Below are 16298 nucleotides of genomic sequence, written 5' to 3'. Positions count from 1 at the left end.
TCAAAACGGCTAAATTTTTTATGAGTACCACTGGGAGGTCCTACTGAGGCAGGGCTCTGAATAGGGGAAGTAACACTAGCAATGATGGAAAAAATTATACTTGGCACAAGACTAGCTAAGACTAGCTAATATAGATGGCCTTATGGAGAGTGTGGGTCAGATGTTTGTTTAAGGCATCGTTCATGGCGGAGGTTAGTTTCTGGAAAGTGACAACAGAGTAGATGGTGCGGTATGATAAGGAGCATTTGATGCTCTTTTGAAATTTTTTTCCCCCTATATGGAGAAAAAAGGTTCCTTGCTTTTCTACAGGTAAAAGTTTCTGCCAAAACAACTGCTGTCTGAGCCCATTAGCTGTGCTTGGAATGATGTAGCGGAAAGATAAACTGATGTTGTATTGAGCTTCATGCTTATTTGAAATACAGCATCATAACATGTCTAAAACGGGTCTGTGTGTGCATGTATACATGTGTATTTATACACACAAACACGCACACACATACATGTGTGTGTGTGTAACATATAATTAGTTTTCCCCAAGCCTGAACCAAATGCACTGCTTTGTCCTTCTTTATAAACAGGCCCTAGCTCGCCTTCTGGTAAAAAGAGATGTTTGTCACCAGTCGAGGGGAAGGATGGATGGAAAGATGGAGAGATCAAGGAGGAGAGAGATGGGAAGAGAGCACGGGTAGAGGGAATGCAGTTGGAAGCTCAGTTAGAGCTGAAGATCACGGCCAACGCAGGGAGCCGTCTGAAACTGGAAAAGGTTTGCGTTTTGGTTTGATATAGTTTCATTTTTGGAACATCGTTTATGTGCAGATTTTAATGGTTTACCCTTTTTCAAGTCCGCCATTAATTTACACTCAATATGCCCATTTCCCCCCCACCCGCTTTTTTTTTTTTTTTTTTGGCTGCAGTTGGTGCAGCAGTTGGTGGAGGAGCGCTTGCATGTGCTGCAGCTGACTGTGTTCGACCATAGTCTGCAAGAGCTCAAGGACAGAATGGAGAAGATTGATGCTGCCACCAAGCAGCAGAAAACTGTCCAACACACTCTACAGGTATACTTAGGCGTGCAATTTAATCAAACTTCTTATAGGCCGTTTCAATGTAAATTAGTAAATCAAAGTGTCAGCTTTACTTCAAATGCCTCTAAACAACTAAAAGTTTTTTAAGATTATAGATATAAATGTTTGTTTTGTAATAGTAAATACCTGTGAATATCTGCCTCGCGTTACAGGGCTAGTTATGGCAGTGTTTAAAAAAAAAAAAAAAAAACTATTGTATTGACTTGTAAAGGGTTTACACAAAAACTGTATCACATTATCGTAGGATTTAAAAAGACACCATTTAACTTTTAAAGTGAGAAATTAACGGAAAAAAAAGATCAAAAGCTAAGCATTTTTTTTGTAGATTCATTGTTATGAGAGTGACACCAAGTGTTCAAACCAGGAATTAAATTGAGTAAAATGTTATCAACAGTGGAATGCAACTTAAACCTTTAGGTTAGTTTTACAAGGTAATTTGGAGGTACAGGGCTTGCAGGCTTACCCAGAAAAAGTCCTAGGGATCAGTAATTGGATGATAATGTAGGTTTTTGTGTTTTAATTATGGAGAACCTTTAAATGTGTGTGTATATATAAAATTCTTTTTTGTTTTAGAGTAAGATTGCACGGTTAGCCAAGAAGTTTGGAGCTGCTAACCAGGCGTCTGAGAATTCCAGAAAAGCTCAAGAGGTAAGCAGAAAGGTTGCAATCGGTAATAAATTAGTTAATCTCGCCTATCCTCAATTTTTCCATTATCTGAAAATGAACAGCTTGCTTTGGAAAGTAAATATTTGTTCTTTCTTTGATAGGCTGCTGCCGCTGCTGCTAAGCCTACTCCCGCACCGATGACAACCCCAACAACTCAACGGTGAGCATTCCATTTAGGATTTTGCTAATTAATGTAGGCGAGAATTGCTCTGTCCTGTTGTCCTCAGGCTGCATCAGTATAAGCAATAGAGCTAAGTAAAGTAGAAGTGCTTTAACTTTATGATTTTTATGATTATAGTGACATAATGATTTATGAAACTGATAGTCTGAAACAAATATTTGGGAACCTGAAATACTGTTGCGAAGCAGATAGAGCTCTCCTAATTTAGCTTCCAAAGAAACCTTTTGGAACAAAGCATGTTTAAAGACTCCATTATCCATGCAGAACGTAAATGATGCTGACAATGATGCAACATCGACCAGTTATACTTTTGTGCGCAGATGTTTGTGTTCATGATTACATCGTAAACACCTGCCTGATGTTTATGAAGACTTTCAACCTAAAGTTAACTTTGGATAATAAAATGACGCTATTTTTGTATTTATTATAATAGATCAGGTTTCATCAGAGAACATGAGAATTCAGATGTTTACAATGTTATTGCTCTGTTGCGCTGATGGAGTAAAATTGTGAGTGCAAATTATTAAAGGTGAGCCTGTAAACATAAGATGGCAGACTGAAACATATCAAGTTTTATTTATTTGTTTTATTACAGCACTGTAAGGGCCATGCTGGACCCAAAGACACAAAATGCTTCTGTAGTATCATCCAGTTCTACCGGTGAGTGACTTAACGTACACAAAATCAATTCTGTCTCAAAGCTAACTTCTAAAGTCTTGGTTTGAAATGGTGGTAAAAGCGAAGATTTCCTTTATGAACAATACTTAAAGTGTTTCTTGGCCCCCTCAGCTACCCCGACTCAGCCCAAACCTCACTCCACTCCAAGTACGCCAACCTCTTCGGCATTAGCCGCCTCTGCGCCTATCCTCCAGCTCATAACCACAACGACAAACTCTACACCCTCCTCCTCCAGCTCCTCTTTAAGTGGCCAGGCGCAGACAGGAACTCTACTGCTGCAGTCCCGCCCTAACACGGGTGCCATAACAAGCACGGCCACATCAGCAGGCCAACCGATGTCCATCCAGCCTTTGCTGATCCAACTGCCATTGGCTGTAGCTAACGGCCAGGGTGGGGCCATAGCCGGAGGAGTAAACCTAATTCCTGTGTCCTCCTTAGCCACAGTTAATAGCCTTAGCAAGGCCAAGACCACAACAGCCACGACTTTTATCTTGCAGAAGACTGCAGGAAATGTTGTGACCTCATCTTCGTCTGCTCCCTCTTCTTTGGCCTCATCCGCGTCTTCAGCAGTGGCACAGATGCCACCAAGTAGGCCAGTGTACCAGGGTGGCACGGGCACAACAAGCTCACCTAGTGCTGGCATCTCCGTGACGACAGCCCGTGCCCCAACACAGTGCGCCACTGTAGTTGGAATGGCCACTGCCTCATCATCACCTGCAACCACAGGCCCTGCTGCAACAGGCTCGGCTGCTGCCGCGGCTGGTCCGCCATCGGCTTCTGAAATGACATCCAAAACAGGTGTGTGCTGTTTTACTGGCCTACACGCTAATTGTAGCAACATATTGACTACTATATGCTCTGTAGCATAACTTTCTTTTTTCCTTTTTTTCAATTCAGATAACCAAGCTACTCACTCTGTTCCAGCCAAATCACCTGCTCAGGTAAGCATAGTATGCTAATGCCCTGTTTTAAAACCTCATGTTGTATACATGATTGATAACCAATTACCTGGTACAACCAAAAACTGCAATTACATGAAACTGTAATATAGCCTAGTAATACAGTAACGGTGATATTTCATATTTCCTTCTGGTAGAAAATCCATAATTGACCACAGTGCTAGTACTGTTGCTAGTAAAATATTTATATTTATTATTTCCTGTCGTTTACGCAGCCTGCTCGTCCAAAGGGCTCAGTCATTGACCTAACTGAGGATGATGATGATGTGCAAGGTACATTTTCAATTCCATTTGTTTTGTTGCTCTTTTCTGTCTTACATAATCACTTATCTGTATGGTCCTTCACTCCCTTATTTTTCTGCTTGCTGTGTGTTTATAGTTACTGGTGTGCAGAAGGCTACTGCTTCTGCTGTCCCCAACAATGCCCAGCGACCCCAAGGACCTCCCCCATCACTAGTAAGCTCCACCTCTGCTGGTAAGTTTCTCCACTTCTTTACTGCTTTCCCTTACTTATTCTGCCATGAAAGTAATTTTGTCTCTAGTGGGTTACTTTTATTTAGTTGTCGAGAATTTGTCCTTCTATTATCCTGGGTATTAGCTCTGTAAATATTAAATATTATACTTGCCTTACGGTTAATTGTATTTATTTACCCCCCACCCCCCACCCGGTTCAGCAGGGCGTTCTGCAGTGCAGCATCGACCCTCGGTGGTAAGTGGATGTTATGAAATTTTAAACGTTTTTACAGAAAACAGTTGGAAATGCTCTAAACCTTTTTAGGGTTTGCTTAGTGTGTATGATTAATTAATTGGCTGCATATCAGTCTAGCTTATGAATATGCATTGGAGTTGCAAATAGTATGTGTATATATGAGTAGGTTTAAATTAAAGTTGTATCATTTCTCAACTTTCTAGGACTCCCCCTCTAAATCACGCACAAGCTCTTCATCATCGAGTTCTCTTCCACCGTTGCCATTAGCCCCTGCCCCACCTGCTCGTCTGCCCCCAGAGGCAGCACACACCTCTCCTCCTCAGCAGCCTCAATTGAAGCTGGCACGTGTGCAGAGTCAGAACGGCATTGTACTGTCGTGGTGCGTGTCTGAGACTGAGCGAAACTGTGCACCCGTGGATAGCTACCACCTCTATGCCTACCACCAGGATCAGCAGAGTGCATCGGCCAGTTCATCCACACAGCCGCCCACACACTCACTGTGGAAAAAGATTGGTGAAGTGAAGGCACTGCCACTGCCCATGGCCTGCACCCTCACCCAGTTTGTTTCCGGTTCTACATATTACTTTGCCGTCAGGGCCAAAGATATGTTTGGCCGCTTTGGACCTTTTTGCGAGCCCCAGTGTACCGATGTCATCAACCCAACATCCTAAGTTGATGTGATAAAATGTGTTAGTTAGCAATGGAAAAATGTGGAGTAGTTGGCAAAAATAACTAAACTGTGGGAGAGACTGAACTGCTAATAATGCATCAGACTGCTTGTTTAGTTAGCAAAGGTCCCCAAATTGGATAGGATGTTTAAAATAGGCATACAAACCCTACAAAAACACAGACTTGCACACTAGTCAGTAATTTGACACTATTTTAAGAAAAATGGGGCACCGGCCTGAATTGTGCCGCTAATGGTATTTCCATGTGTAGAATGACTGTACAGTTAAGTGTTGAACCAATAGGTCAGATATTTATACGTTGTGTTGGATCTGTTCCAAACTTCTTTTTTTTTTTTTTTTTAAGGAACGTTTTTTTGTTTGTTTGTTTTTCGTTGTTTTTTTTTTTGTTTTGTTTTTTTTTTTTAATAAAATGACTTTCAATCCATTGCACATATGGTCCATAAACAGCATGGTTTCAAGCTACATGGAAAAACAATGGTGGCATTAATGTTTTTGTAACGTTCTGTCTGGCAACCAGACGCCCAAGGAACAACCTTCAAATAAAGGTATTTAAAATGGAAAAAAAAGCTTTCACTTGAAATTGGTCAGAATTGGGGGTGGGAGATTTTTAACTGTGGGATGCTCGTTGGTGCCGGATGGGCTGGTTTCAGTATTCCTATAATTGCTTGTCTCGTAGGATTTTCACACACAACAGTCTAAAGAGTTTACTCAATGTTGCAATGAACAAAAGAATATATCCAGTAAACAGCAGTAGTTCTATGGACTGAAACAACCTGTTGAAAGGTTAACAGAAAATGAACAGTCTGGTTTATGCTGACGAAAGCTACAGTGACTCAAATAACAAGTCTGTGCAGTTGTGGTGAGCAGAAAAAAACATCTCTAAAATTGAGGTAGATTGCAGCAGAAGCCCAGTTCAGGTTCCACTTCCATCCTCCAAGAACATGATACTGATGCTGCATTGTGCATAGGTTTACAAAATCTGGGGAGGTAAAGACTGGAAAAACTTAAAGCCTGGTCTGATGAAACATTTTCTGCTGAGGCATACTGATGGAGTCAGTATCAGCAAACAGCATGAATCTATGTTGGTGTACATGGTGTAATGGTGTGGGGATGTTTTATTGGCATGTGTTGGGCCTTTCAATACCAATTCATATTGAATGCCACTGCCCACTTGAGCAGGGCTGCTAAGCATTTAATTGTTTCCATTGCCTCAATTTACAATTTTTTCAGTGGCTAATTCCAGCATGATAATGCACCATGTGACAAAGCAAAATTAGCTTTAAACTGTTTATGAAGATGATGGACTTTCCAGTGATATAATCTGAATCGAAAAGATCTCCACATAACCTCTCGCTCTGTGAATGTACTGAATGTCCAAGTTATCACATCAGTGACATTTTTCCTCCATAATGGTGCGGGCATATTTCAGGTCTCAAATTGTGAAGGAATGGTTCTGGGAGCATAAGGAATTATTTTCACACATAAACTGGCCATATGTTGTGTGCAGTAATTAAAGCATAAAGGTGATTGAGTGATTGAGAACCTTACAATGTGAACCTTTTTTTGGCCAGAGTGTGTGTGGACATATAGACAAGCCAGCTCATAAATAAACAAATAAATAAGGCAGTATGCTTTATATCAGTGTCACTGACTCCAGCAATTATTAATTTAAAATATTAACAGTTTCATATATATTTATTAAGATAAAGCTAACTTGCGGAAGTTATGAAATTATCAGAACTGCACACAAACTATAAGTTTTGCATTTTGGATGAATTCTGTTACTTTATTACAATTGTCCTGTCATCCAGAGATAACCATTGGAAAAACTGGAATCTCAACAATACCACTGCAATGTTCTCTTTGCTGGAAATCAGGCTCTCCCGGTGAGAGAGCTACAGTTGTGTATGCTAACAGTCACATTACTGTATGTATAAGATGAATGTATATTTAGTGCAGACTGCAAGCAGGGATGCAAGCAGGACTATGACAACAACTAAAAGTGAGAGCCAAAAGGATACACAGACATGAGGGCTCTCTAGGAAGTAAAGCAACCAGTCACATCACTATCAATAAACCTGAGTGATCGGTAAGAGTGGGAAAGACAGCATCCAACCTTACCACTAACCATGAGTACTTCTGATCTGCACCCTTATCTAATACAAATTTATTCACAAAGGGCTAGGCTAAATAGATCTAAAATGGAAAAGTTTTCAGGTAATCTACTGTGCATAACATCAAGAGATTTCTAGAAACTGGAGAAATCTCTGTGTGTAAGGGACATGGTCGAAAACCTTTATTTGATGCCCGTGGTCTTTGTGCCCTCAGATGACATTGCATCTACGTCTACAGACACCTGTCTACAGTCTAGATGCTTCATCAATAGAGAACATTTGGCACATCATTAAACAAAAAATACGTCAAAGACGACCACAAACCTTTCAGCAGCTGGAAACCTACGTATATCAGCCAAGAATGGGACCAAATTCCAAACGGCAAAACTCCAGAAACTTATAACCTCAATGCACAGATGTCTTTAAACGTGAAAAGAAGAAACGTTTTGAAAAGAAGAGGAAATACTACTCTTAGCCCCATCACAACTTTTTTGAGACCTATACCAGGCAACAAATTTGTTCATAAATTTTAAAATTTCTCTGGTAAAACATTTGGTATGTTCTCTGTGTTCTATAGTGAATAAAATATTGTCTCATGTGATTTTATAAAGTCTTTAAAAGCCTTTTAGTTTTCATATTATTCAAATTGGGTTTGAATTGGGTTGTAGTGTCTAGTGATAGCATTTCAGGACCACAGCATCAGCAAATTAAACAACTCTTTGCACAACAGTTCTCACTGCTTTGGCACTTACTGTATAGCTTGCCTCTACAAGTAACCCAGCAACTCCCACAAATGGAAGGGCTTTATATTGCAATGATCACCTATTTCAGGGTGAATGTGGACACCAAGGTAGCCAATTTAATAAACCTGTTCACCAAGAAGCTAGCTAAGGCAGCTTTTCCACTGCACGTATGACCATTCATAGCAAGAAAGTTGAAAAACAACTCATTTTACTAAAGCATGGGAACCAAAGCACATCCTAATTTGACTATATGAGATGCTCTCATCAACATGCTTATTCATCTCAACACTGTGATTAAAAACAGTGAAAAAAAATCAGGCTCTTGTAGTACCAACTTCTGATGGTGCCATGAGCAATTGTTTTTACTGTGGCAGGTCCCTACACCGACTGGCAAAGTGTGATGCATGAGCTGTCTCATGTATGAGGGTCTTTCGTCTTACAGGGTTAATAGAATCTGGGAAATCAAAATGCAAAATTTGCTGAAAGTGCAAGACTTGGATGGATGACTCACAGGACATCATCTCATTCTTTATCAGTGCCACTGCCTAATTTATTATGGTACTGGGCATCATGTGGATATAAACTCTGACTCACAAATATTATGCACTAATCAGACACTGGGCAATGCGGTTCAGTGCCTTTAATCCCCCACATAATAGTGCCTTAAGTCCCAAATTCAAATGAAAATCCCATTGAATTACTTTCATACATCTCCCCATCTCAACAGCCTCCACACAGTTCTTTTCATACAGAAGAAACATGGTGGCCTCCAGACATAACAAGAAAAGCTGTGTCTAAACAAAGTGACTAAAGATAGTTAGATATATAGATAAATAGATACTTTATTGATCCAGAAAAAAACTTAAAATAGAATATATATACACTCACCTAAAGGCTTATTAGGAACACCATACTAATATGGTGTTTGACCCCCTTTCACTTTCAGAACTGCCTTAATTCTATGTGGCGTTGATTCAACAAGGTGCTGAAAGCATACTTTAGAAATGTTGGCCCATATCGATAGGATAGCATCTTGCAATGATGGAGATTTGTGGGATGCACATTCAGGGCACGAAGCTCCCATTTCACCACATCCCAAAGAGGCTCTATTGGGTTGAGATATGGTGACTGTGGGGGCCATTTTAGTACAGTGAACTCATTGTCATGTTCAAGAAACCAATTTGAAATGATTCAAGCTTTGTGACATGGTGCATTATCCTGCTGGAAGTAGCCATCAGAGGATCATAAAGGGATGGACTTGGTCAGAAACAATGCTTAGGTAGCCCGTGGCATTTAAACGATGCGCAGTTGGCACTATAAGGGGCCTAAAGTGTGCCAAGGAAACATCCCACACACCATTACACTACCACCACCAGCCTGCACAGTGGTAACAAGGCATGATGGATCCATGTTCTCATTCTGTTTACGCCAAATTCTGACTTTACCATTTATATGTCTCAACAGAAATCGAGACTCATCAGACCAGGGAACATTTTTCCAGTCTTCAACTGTCCAATTTTGGTGAGCTCGTGCAAATTGTAGCCTTTTTTTTCCTATTTGTAGTGGAGATGAGTGGTACCCAGTGGGGTCTTCTGTTGTTGTAGCCCATCCGCCTCAAGGTTGTGCGTGTTGTGGCTTCACAAATGCTTTGCTGCATACCTCGGTTGTAACAAGTGGTTATTTCAGTCAAAGTTGCTCTTCTATTAGCTTGAATCAGTCGGCCCATTCTCCTCTGACCTCTAGCATCAACAAGACATTTTCGCCCACAGGACTGCCGCATACTGGATGTTTTTCCCTTTTCACACCATTCTTTGTAAACCCTAGAAATGATTGTGTGTGTAAAAATAATTGTGTGTGAAAATGAGCAGATTGTGAAATACTCAGACCTGTCAACCATGTCACACTCAAAATTGCCTAAATCACTTTTCTTTCCCATTCTGACATTCAGTTTGGATTTTAGGAGATTGTATTCACCGGGACCACACCCCTAAATGCATTAAGGTAACTGCCATGTGATTGGTTGATTAGATAATTGCATTAATGAGAAATTGAACAGGTGTTCCTAATAATCCTTTAGGTGAGTGTATATACTGTATATATAAACCCCAGAAGACAACCTACTACAACAGAAATTACTAAGATAAAAAAGCATAATAGAGTGAAACCTTGAATTGCGAGTAATGCAGTTTGCAAGTGTTCCGTAAAACAAGCAAAGATTTTTAATAAATTATGACTTGAAAAACGAGCAAGTCTTGGTTTACGAGTACCAAGTCTCATGTATCACACATGCGCTTCTTGCGTCACGTGATTACAACTGAGTCAACGGTTTTTCTCTCTCTTGTGCTGCGGAATTGTGTGCCTGTGCATGTTATTCACAAGTTCTGACGCGTATCTTTCTTGTTACACAGTTACTCACGACTCCAGACATCCGTTGATTTCTTTGTCTTTTGTTTTATTTTTAACATCAAAGTACAACGGTTGTTACAGTTTCTTGCATAAATCCACTGTAGTCACGACAAGTCGTTTGCTGTGTTCTGTAGCTTCGGTAGATTACAGTTACAACAACTTATTGTACTGTATCTTTTAGCTTACAGTATCACTGTTAAAAGCTTGTGTTCTCCACACCTTTCCGTACCCTTCCATGTCTTAACAACAACTGAACAACTAACGTGCGTGATAGACATGCAGCTACACAACTGTGGGATGATGTCACAAAACAACTTACGAGTATAATACTAAATGCTTAAACTAATGAACTTAATGGACTTAATGTATAATGCTTAACTAACAGACCTAATGCTTAATGCTTAACCAGTAAATTGAAATGAAATAAACACAACAACAAATCACAAGAATAAAATATGGCCCTTACATTGTGGTTAAATCGTCTCCTCTGCTGGGTCTTAGTGCGCATCTCTTACTGGTATAATCAACATCCGTGCATGTGTGTACTGTTTACTATAACACTGTGACCATTTATATGTGCTCACCACCTTGACTTTAGCTCCCTCAATAGTGACCGGTAGTAGTGTGGATCTAGTTCTACAAATGATCTCCTTGGTCTTAGAGGTGATTTGACCTGCACCAAGTCCTAAAATCCTCCACAAGGCTCCATGGTCTCAGAAGTTCAGTGTCTCAGTACTCTTATCTTTTCAGTATGGTTTCCTGGTAAGGTAGTCTGTACTCCAGATCACCAAATATGAGTCCATCTGCTTAGCAGTCAGTTTAGTTCCAAGCAGGGTGGCTGGATGTGTAGAAAGCGCTGGAGAAATCAAAGAACATGATCCTAACAAGACCCTTTCTCTTGTCGAGGACGAAGTAGGCCTGCTGAAGAAGGTATATATGGCATCGTCAACTTTCACAGTCACCAACCAAACTGCAGGGAATTTAATGCATGACAGACCTGAGGTCTGAGAAGCTTAAGAATCAGTTGCTTAAAAGTCATCATAACGTGAGAAGTCAATGCCTAAAATTATTTCGGGATTTAAGGGACTACGATGAGGCAAGATGTTTTTCAGAGGTCAGGGAACCTACTGTCAAGAACTAACCTGAGGTGACCAGAAGACATTGCTTTAGCGGTTAGCCCTTTGTTGCGTGAATGGTAAACCCAAATGCGGAAGAACACGAATAGGCAGGATAATCACGCTATTTGATCTAAGGACGTAAAGTGATGCGGTATGGTCCGATGAACCTTGGTGATAGTTTCCTTGATTCGGTGTGCAGATGGAGGTTTTTAGTTGATAGCCATACCTTGTCACCCACGTGGTACAAAGGTCCCGCTGCTGTCGGCGGCGATGTTGGGTGACGTAGCTGGTGTTGGCTCGTTGGATGGCGAGATTCGCTTGGTTCCACATCCGCCGACACCTACGGACCAACTGTTGGGCCGATGGTACGTCCACCTCCGGTTCTTGATGGTTGAACATTGGAGGTTGGAAACCTTGGCACACCTCAAATGGGCTTAGGTTGGTGGCTGAGGAGACGTGGAGGTTCGGGGACAGTTCGGCCCATTTGAGGTAGCAAGCCCAGGAGCGCTGACGATTGGAAACAAAACACCTCAGGTAGTGCTTGAGTTGTTGGTTGGTCCGTTTCGTCTGACCATTAGTCTGGGGGTGGTAACCGGATGACAGACTACAGGTGGAATTTATCAGACGGGCAGTGAACTGAAGCCCCCTGTCCAAGACTATATCCTTTGGGAACCCATGCAGTCAGACTACGTGTTCCAAAATTAATTCAGCGGTGTCCTTTGCTTATGGAAGTCCGGTTAGGGCCACCAGGTGCACGGCCTTGGAGAACCGATTAACAATGGTTAATATGGTGTTCTTACCCTCTGAAACCGGCAGGCCCGTGATGAAATCCAGGGCGATGTGCGTCCAGGGCCGTCGAGGAACTGGGAGTGGTTGGAGTTCTCCCGGAGTTGGTTGGTTTGTGTCTTTTGCCCTGGCGCACACCAGGCACACCTGAACGAACTCAATGACGTCTTTCCTCAAGGAGGGCCACCAGAACGCCCGTCTGATGAATGATAGGGTTTGTCGGGCTCCAGAATGTCCGGCGATGATGGACGAATTTCCCCCACTGGAGAACCTCCGCTCGCAGATGTTGGGGTATGTGGAGTCGTCCAGACGGCACACCTGCCGGTTCGGTCTCCGCCGCCTGTGCCTGGTGGACCCTGGTCTCCAAGTCTCAGTGGAGGGGTGCGATGATGCGAGATGGAGGGATGACAGGCACGGGTTATGCCCGGGGGAGATCGTCCTCATATTGGCGTGATAGGGCATCGGCTTTTGTGTTCTTCGACCTCGAGTGGTAAGAAAGATGGAAATTATATTGTTCAAAAAATAATGCCCACCGTGCGTGTCGTGGGTTGAGCTGTTTTAAGTTTTTGATGGTGATCAGGTTCTGATGATCGGTCCAGACGATGAATGGCTCACTGGCGCCCTGGAGCCAGCGATGCCATTCCTTCCAAAGCCCACTTTATGCCCAACAGCTCGCGGTCCCCTACCCGTATCGCTTCTGAGTGGGGTCAAATTTTTTGGAGAGAAAACTGCAAGGGTGCAGTTTCTGGTCTGGACCTCGCTGGGAGAGAACTGCGCTGGCACCGACATTCGACGCGTCCACCTCCACAACAAAGGGTTTTCTGGCATCGGGATGAAGAAGAATAGGAGCGGTGGTGAAGCGGTGTCAGAGTTCCTTGAATGCTGAGATGGCAGCTGGGTAGAGCCGAAATGGGTGAGATGAGGGCCTGGTCAATGTGGTTAATGGAGCTGCAACTGTACTGTAGCCCCGGATAAAGCGACGATAGAAATTCGCAAACCGGAGAAACCGCTGAAGCTGTTTGAGTGTCCTGGGTAGGGGCCAGTGACATACAGCTTCTAGCTTCTGCGGGTCCATGGACACACACTGGGGCGAGATGACAAAACCCAGGAACGTGGTGGAGTGCTGGTAAAAAGCACATTTTTCCAGCTTGCAGTACAGTTGGTAAGCGAGCAATCTCTTTAAAATAGCACCTACATGTTGGATGTGTTCTTCCAGGTTGCGGGAGTAAATGAGGATGTCATCCAGGTAGACGAACACCCATCGGCCCAGCATGTCTCGGAGGACATCATTTATGAACTGTTGGAAGGCCGAGGGTGCATTACAGAGTCCGAATTGTATGACCAGGCTCTCATAATGTCCGGTGGGTGTGATGAAAGCAGTCTTCCACTCATCACCCTTTCTGATGCGCACCAAGTTGTAGGCGCTCCGGAGGTCCAACTTGGTAAACACGGTGGCACCAGAGAGGGCGTCCAGGGCTGAGTTGGTGAGTGGTAGTGGATGTTTGTTCTTAATTGTGATGTTGTTTAGCCCCTGATAGTCGACAAATGGGCGAAGTTCGCCCCCTTACTTCTTGACGAAGAAGAACCCCGCGGCGGCAGGCAAAGTGGAGGGCCGGATGGTCTTCTGCCAAAGGGCGTTGGTGACGTATTCTTTCATCGCCTGCGTCTCCGAGGTGGATAGCGAGTAGAGATGGCCGCGGGGAGGGACAGAACCCGGCTGAAGTTCTATCGCCAGGTCGTATGGGCGATGAGGTGGGTAGCTCGTCTTTTGCAAAAAACTTCAGCCAAGTCCCGATAGGCGACAGGGATGGCGTTGGTGTTGACCTCGGGCGCCTCGGACTCCCTGGAACACATCCCAGTCTGTGCCCGTAGGCAGAGTTCGGTGCAGGTCGGCCCCCACTGGAGGATTCGGTTCCGGGTCCATGAAATAACCGGGTCGTGCTGCAACAGCCAGGGATAGCCGAGGATGATGGGCGGTGATGACATGTACGTGAGGTGAAATTGGATCTGTTCCTGGTGCTGGTCTATGGCGAGCATGATGGGTTGGGTCTGATGGGTGATAGGGCTGAATGATAGTGGCCGACCGTCGACCAAAGTGATTTTTACCAGCTGGGATTACGCCTCAATCTTCACCTCCAAATCTTTGGCATAATTAGAGTCAATGAAGTTACCAGCGGCACCGGAATCGATGAGCGCGGTGCTTCGAACTCGTTTGTGGCCAATTTGGAGGTTTACCTGCACCGTGAAACGTGAGATGGTGGCGTCGGTTGTGGTGAAGAGTGAGAGGAGAGACTCAACAGGCTGCGCGTTTCCCGGGCGAATTGGGCAGATTGCCCGGTGGTGTGCTGCCGACCCACAATAGGCGCACAAACCGCCTCGATACCGTCGTTCGCGTTCCGCCACGGTTAGGAAGGCGCGTCCTAGTTGCATGGGTTCCCCGGCTCCGGTGTCAACCACGGCAGGAGGTGGAGATCCGACAGATCCGGTGGTGGTGGTGAAGGCTGTAGGTGGTCGTGGCGGAGCGTAGGAGAAGGTGGGTGCAGGCGGCAGGGTCCTCGGGGCTGGCTTGAGGCGAGAGAGAAGGCGCTGGTCAATACGGCTGGATTAGTCCCTCCAGTGTGGCGAAAAGCTCTCGCCTGGCAAGCTCGTCCTTTATTCGTGAAGCCAGTCCCTCAGAGAAAGATGTCCGGAGCGCGGCATCTCCCCAGTTGGTCTGTATGGCGAGGGTCCGGAACTCAGCGGCGTACCGGCTGAAGGACAATTCTCCCTGCCGCAGATGGTAGAGTTTGGTGTCAGTCTCCACCTCGCCCGCTGGGTGTTCAAAAGGAAGTCTGAGTTGGCGGGTGAACTCATTATATGAGCGTGCGGTGTCTGTATCCGCCCGAATAGCAACGAAACCAGGAGCGCGATGCGTAGCTGATCGGTGGAGTACCTGGTGGCGTTGAACTCAAACACCAGATCAGCGCTGTCAAAAACACACTGCACTTCCCGTCCGTGCCATCCCATTTATCCGGAAGTGCCAGAAATCCATCAGAAGGAGGGGGGGGGTTGGTGCGGCCCATCCACAGCCGCACGGAGATCCGCGTTTTCCCGCCGGAGCTCTACAACCTCTTGAAGGTCCTGGCGCAGATTAGCGATCTCCCCGGTTAGCTTGTTGATGAGCGTGTTGATCTACCACGTCACAGAGGTACGCGTAATCCACTGGGTTCACTGCGGGTGGCTCAGTCATTCTGCCAAGAACTACCCTGAGGTGACCAGAAGACGTAGCTTTAGCGATTAGCCCTTTCTTGCGTGAATGGTAAACCCAAACGCAGAAGAACACGAATAGGCAGGATAATCACGCTATTTGATCTAAGGACTCTCACGAATGGGGAGCAAGGGAAAGACACAATCTAACCAGCGTCCTATAAATACACACTCGATCAGGAAATAAAGCCAATAAAGTGAGTACCCACGATTAGATGAATGAATCCGACGTAGCATTGGCTAAACTCAATGACTGAGCGAGGTGCTATGGTTAGTTTACTCCTTTTATACTTTCTGGTTTGCGACCGCTTAACTTTGGGGTCCTAGTGCCGGTCGCGTGCCGAGTGTGCATGACACCTACAAACTAATGTTGAAAATGTGCTTAAGGGGCAAATAATTCTTCAGCACAGGATCTCAGCATTCTTGGGCAGACCTTATCTGGGCCAGCTACCCTTCTGTGGTAAAGCCTAAAAAAAATGACTTTTTTTGACCTGATCAACAGTAATGTTGGGGGGTGGGGACCAAGGTACGAAATGTGGGATTTAGGGAGGTGGTTAAGGTGGAGGGGAAGTGAACATGCAATGAGAAGTGGACATGCAGTGGTAGGGGCTGGACAATCAAACCTGTTGAAGAACCGGGTTAAATCATTAGCCCTCACAACATCACCATGAATTATATTACAATCTTTCTTTTTGCAGCTTGTAATGGTTTTCATACCATCCCAGATCTCCTTCATGTTATTCTTCTGCATTTCATCTTCACCTTCCTTTAGTATGACTCTTTGACAAACTGATGTAAAGCAGTGAGAGTAGACTTCGTCTACTCCAAGTCTTGCAATAAGTGAGAGAATGACATTACATGCTGTATCTGCATCCACTCTTGGTGGAATGTAAACATGAACGATAATGGTGTGTGAGAATT

At 44.1% G+C, this 16298-nt stretch overlaps 1 protein-coding gene across 6 annotated transcripts in view; it reads left to right on the top strand.

Annotated features, from left to right (window-relative positions):
• atf7ip (activating transcription factor 7 interacting protein) overlaps positions 1-5302 on the top strand; it is a 43591-nt gene extending 38289 nt beyond the window's left edge. For 5 of the 6 annotated variants that reach the window (XM_053477061.1, XM_053477055.1, XM_053477056.1 and 2 more), the window contains 11 exons: positions 579-763; positions 915-1055; positions 1656-1730; positions 1850-1908; positions 2525-2589; positions 2719-3405; positions 3505-3548; positions 3782-3839; positions 3946-4041; positions 4241-4275; positions 4479-5302. In XM_053477061.1, the coding sequence (XP_053333036.1) occupies positions 579-763; positions 915-1055; positions 1656-1730; positions 1850-1908; positions 2525-2589; positions 2719-3405; positions 3505-3548; positions 3782-3839; positions 3946-4041; positions 4241-4275; positions 4479-4946 (1913 nt within the window). In that variant the 3' untranslated portion in view covers positions 4947-5302. The remainder of the gene's footprint in view (positions 1-578; positions 764-914; positions 1056-1655; positions 1731-1849; positions 1909-2524; positions 2590-2718; positions 3406-3504; positions 3549-3781; positions 3840-3945; positions 4042-4240; positions 4276-4478) is intronic. The other variant, XM_053477060.1, reaches the window with a different exon arrangement.
• The last annotated feature ends 10996 nt before the right edge of the window (positions 5303-16298 follow it).

This window comes from Clarias gariepinus, chromosome 18, assembly GCF_024256425.1.
Source record: "Clarias gariepinus isolate MV-2021 ecotype Netherlands chromosome 18, CGAR_prim_01v2, whole genome shotgun sequence".
NCBI lineage: Eukaryota > Metazoa > Chordata > Actinopteri > Siluriformes > Clariidae > Clarias > Clarias gariepinus.
This window is presented reverse-complemented; position numbering and strand designations above follow the sequence as displayed.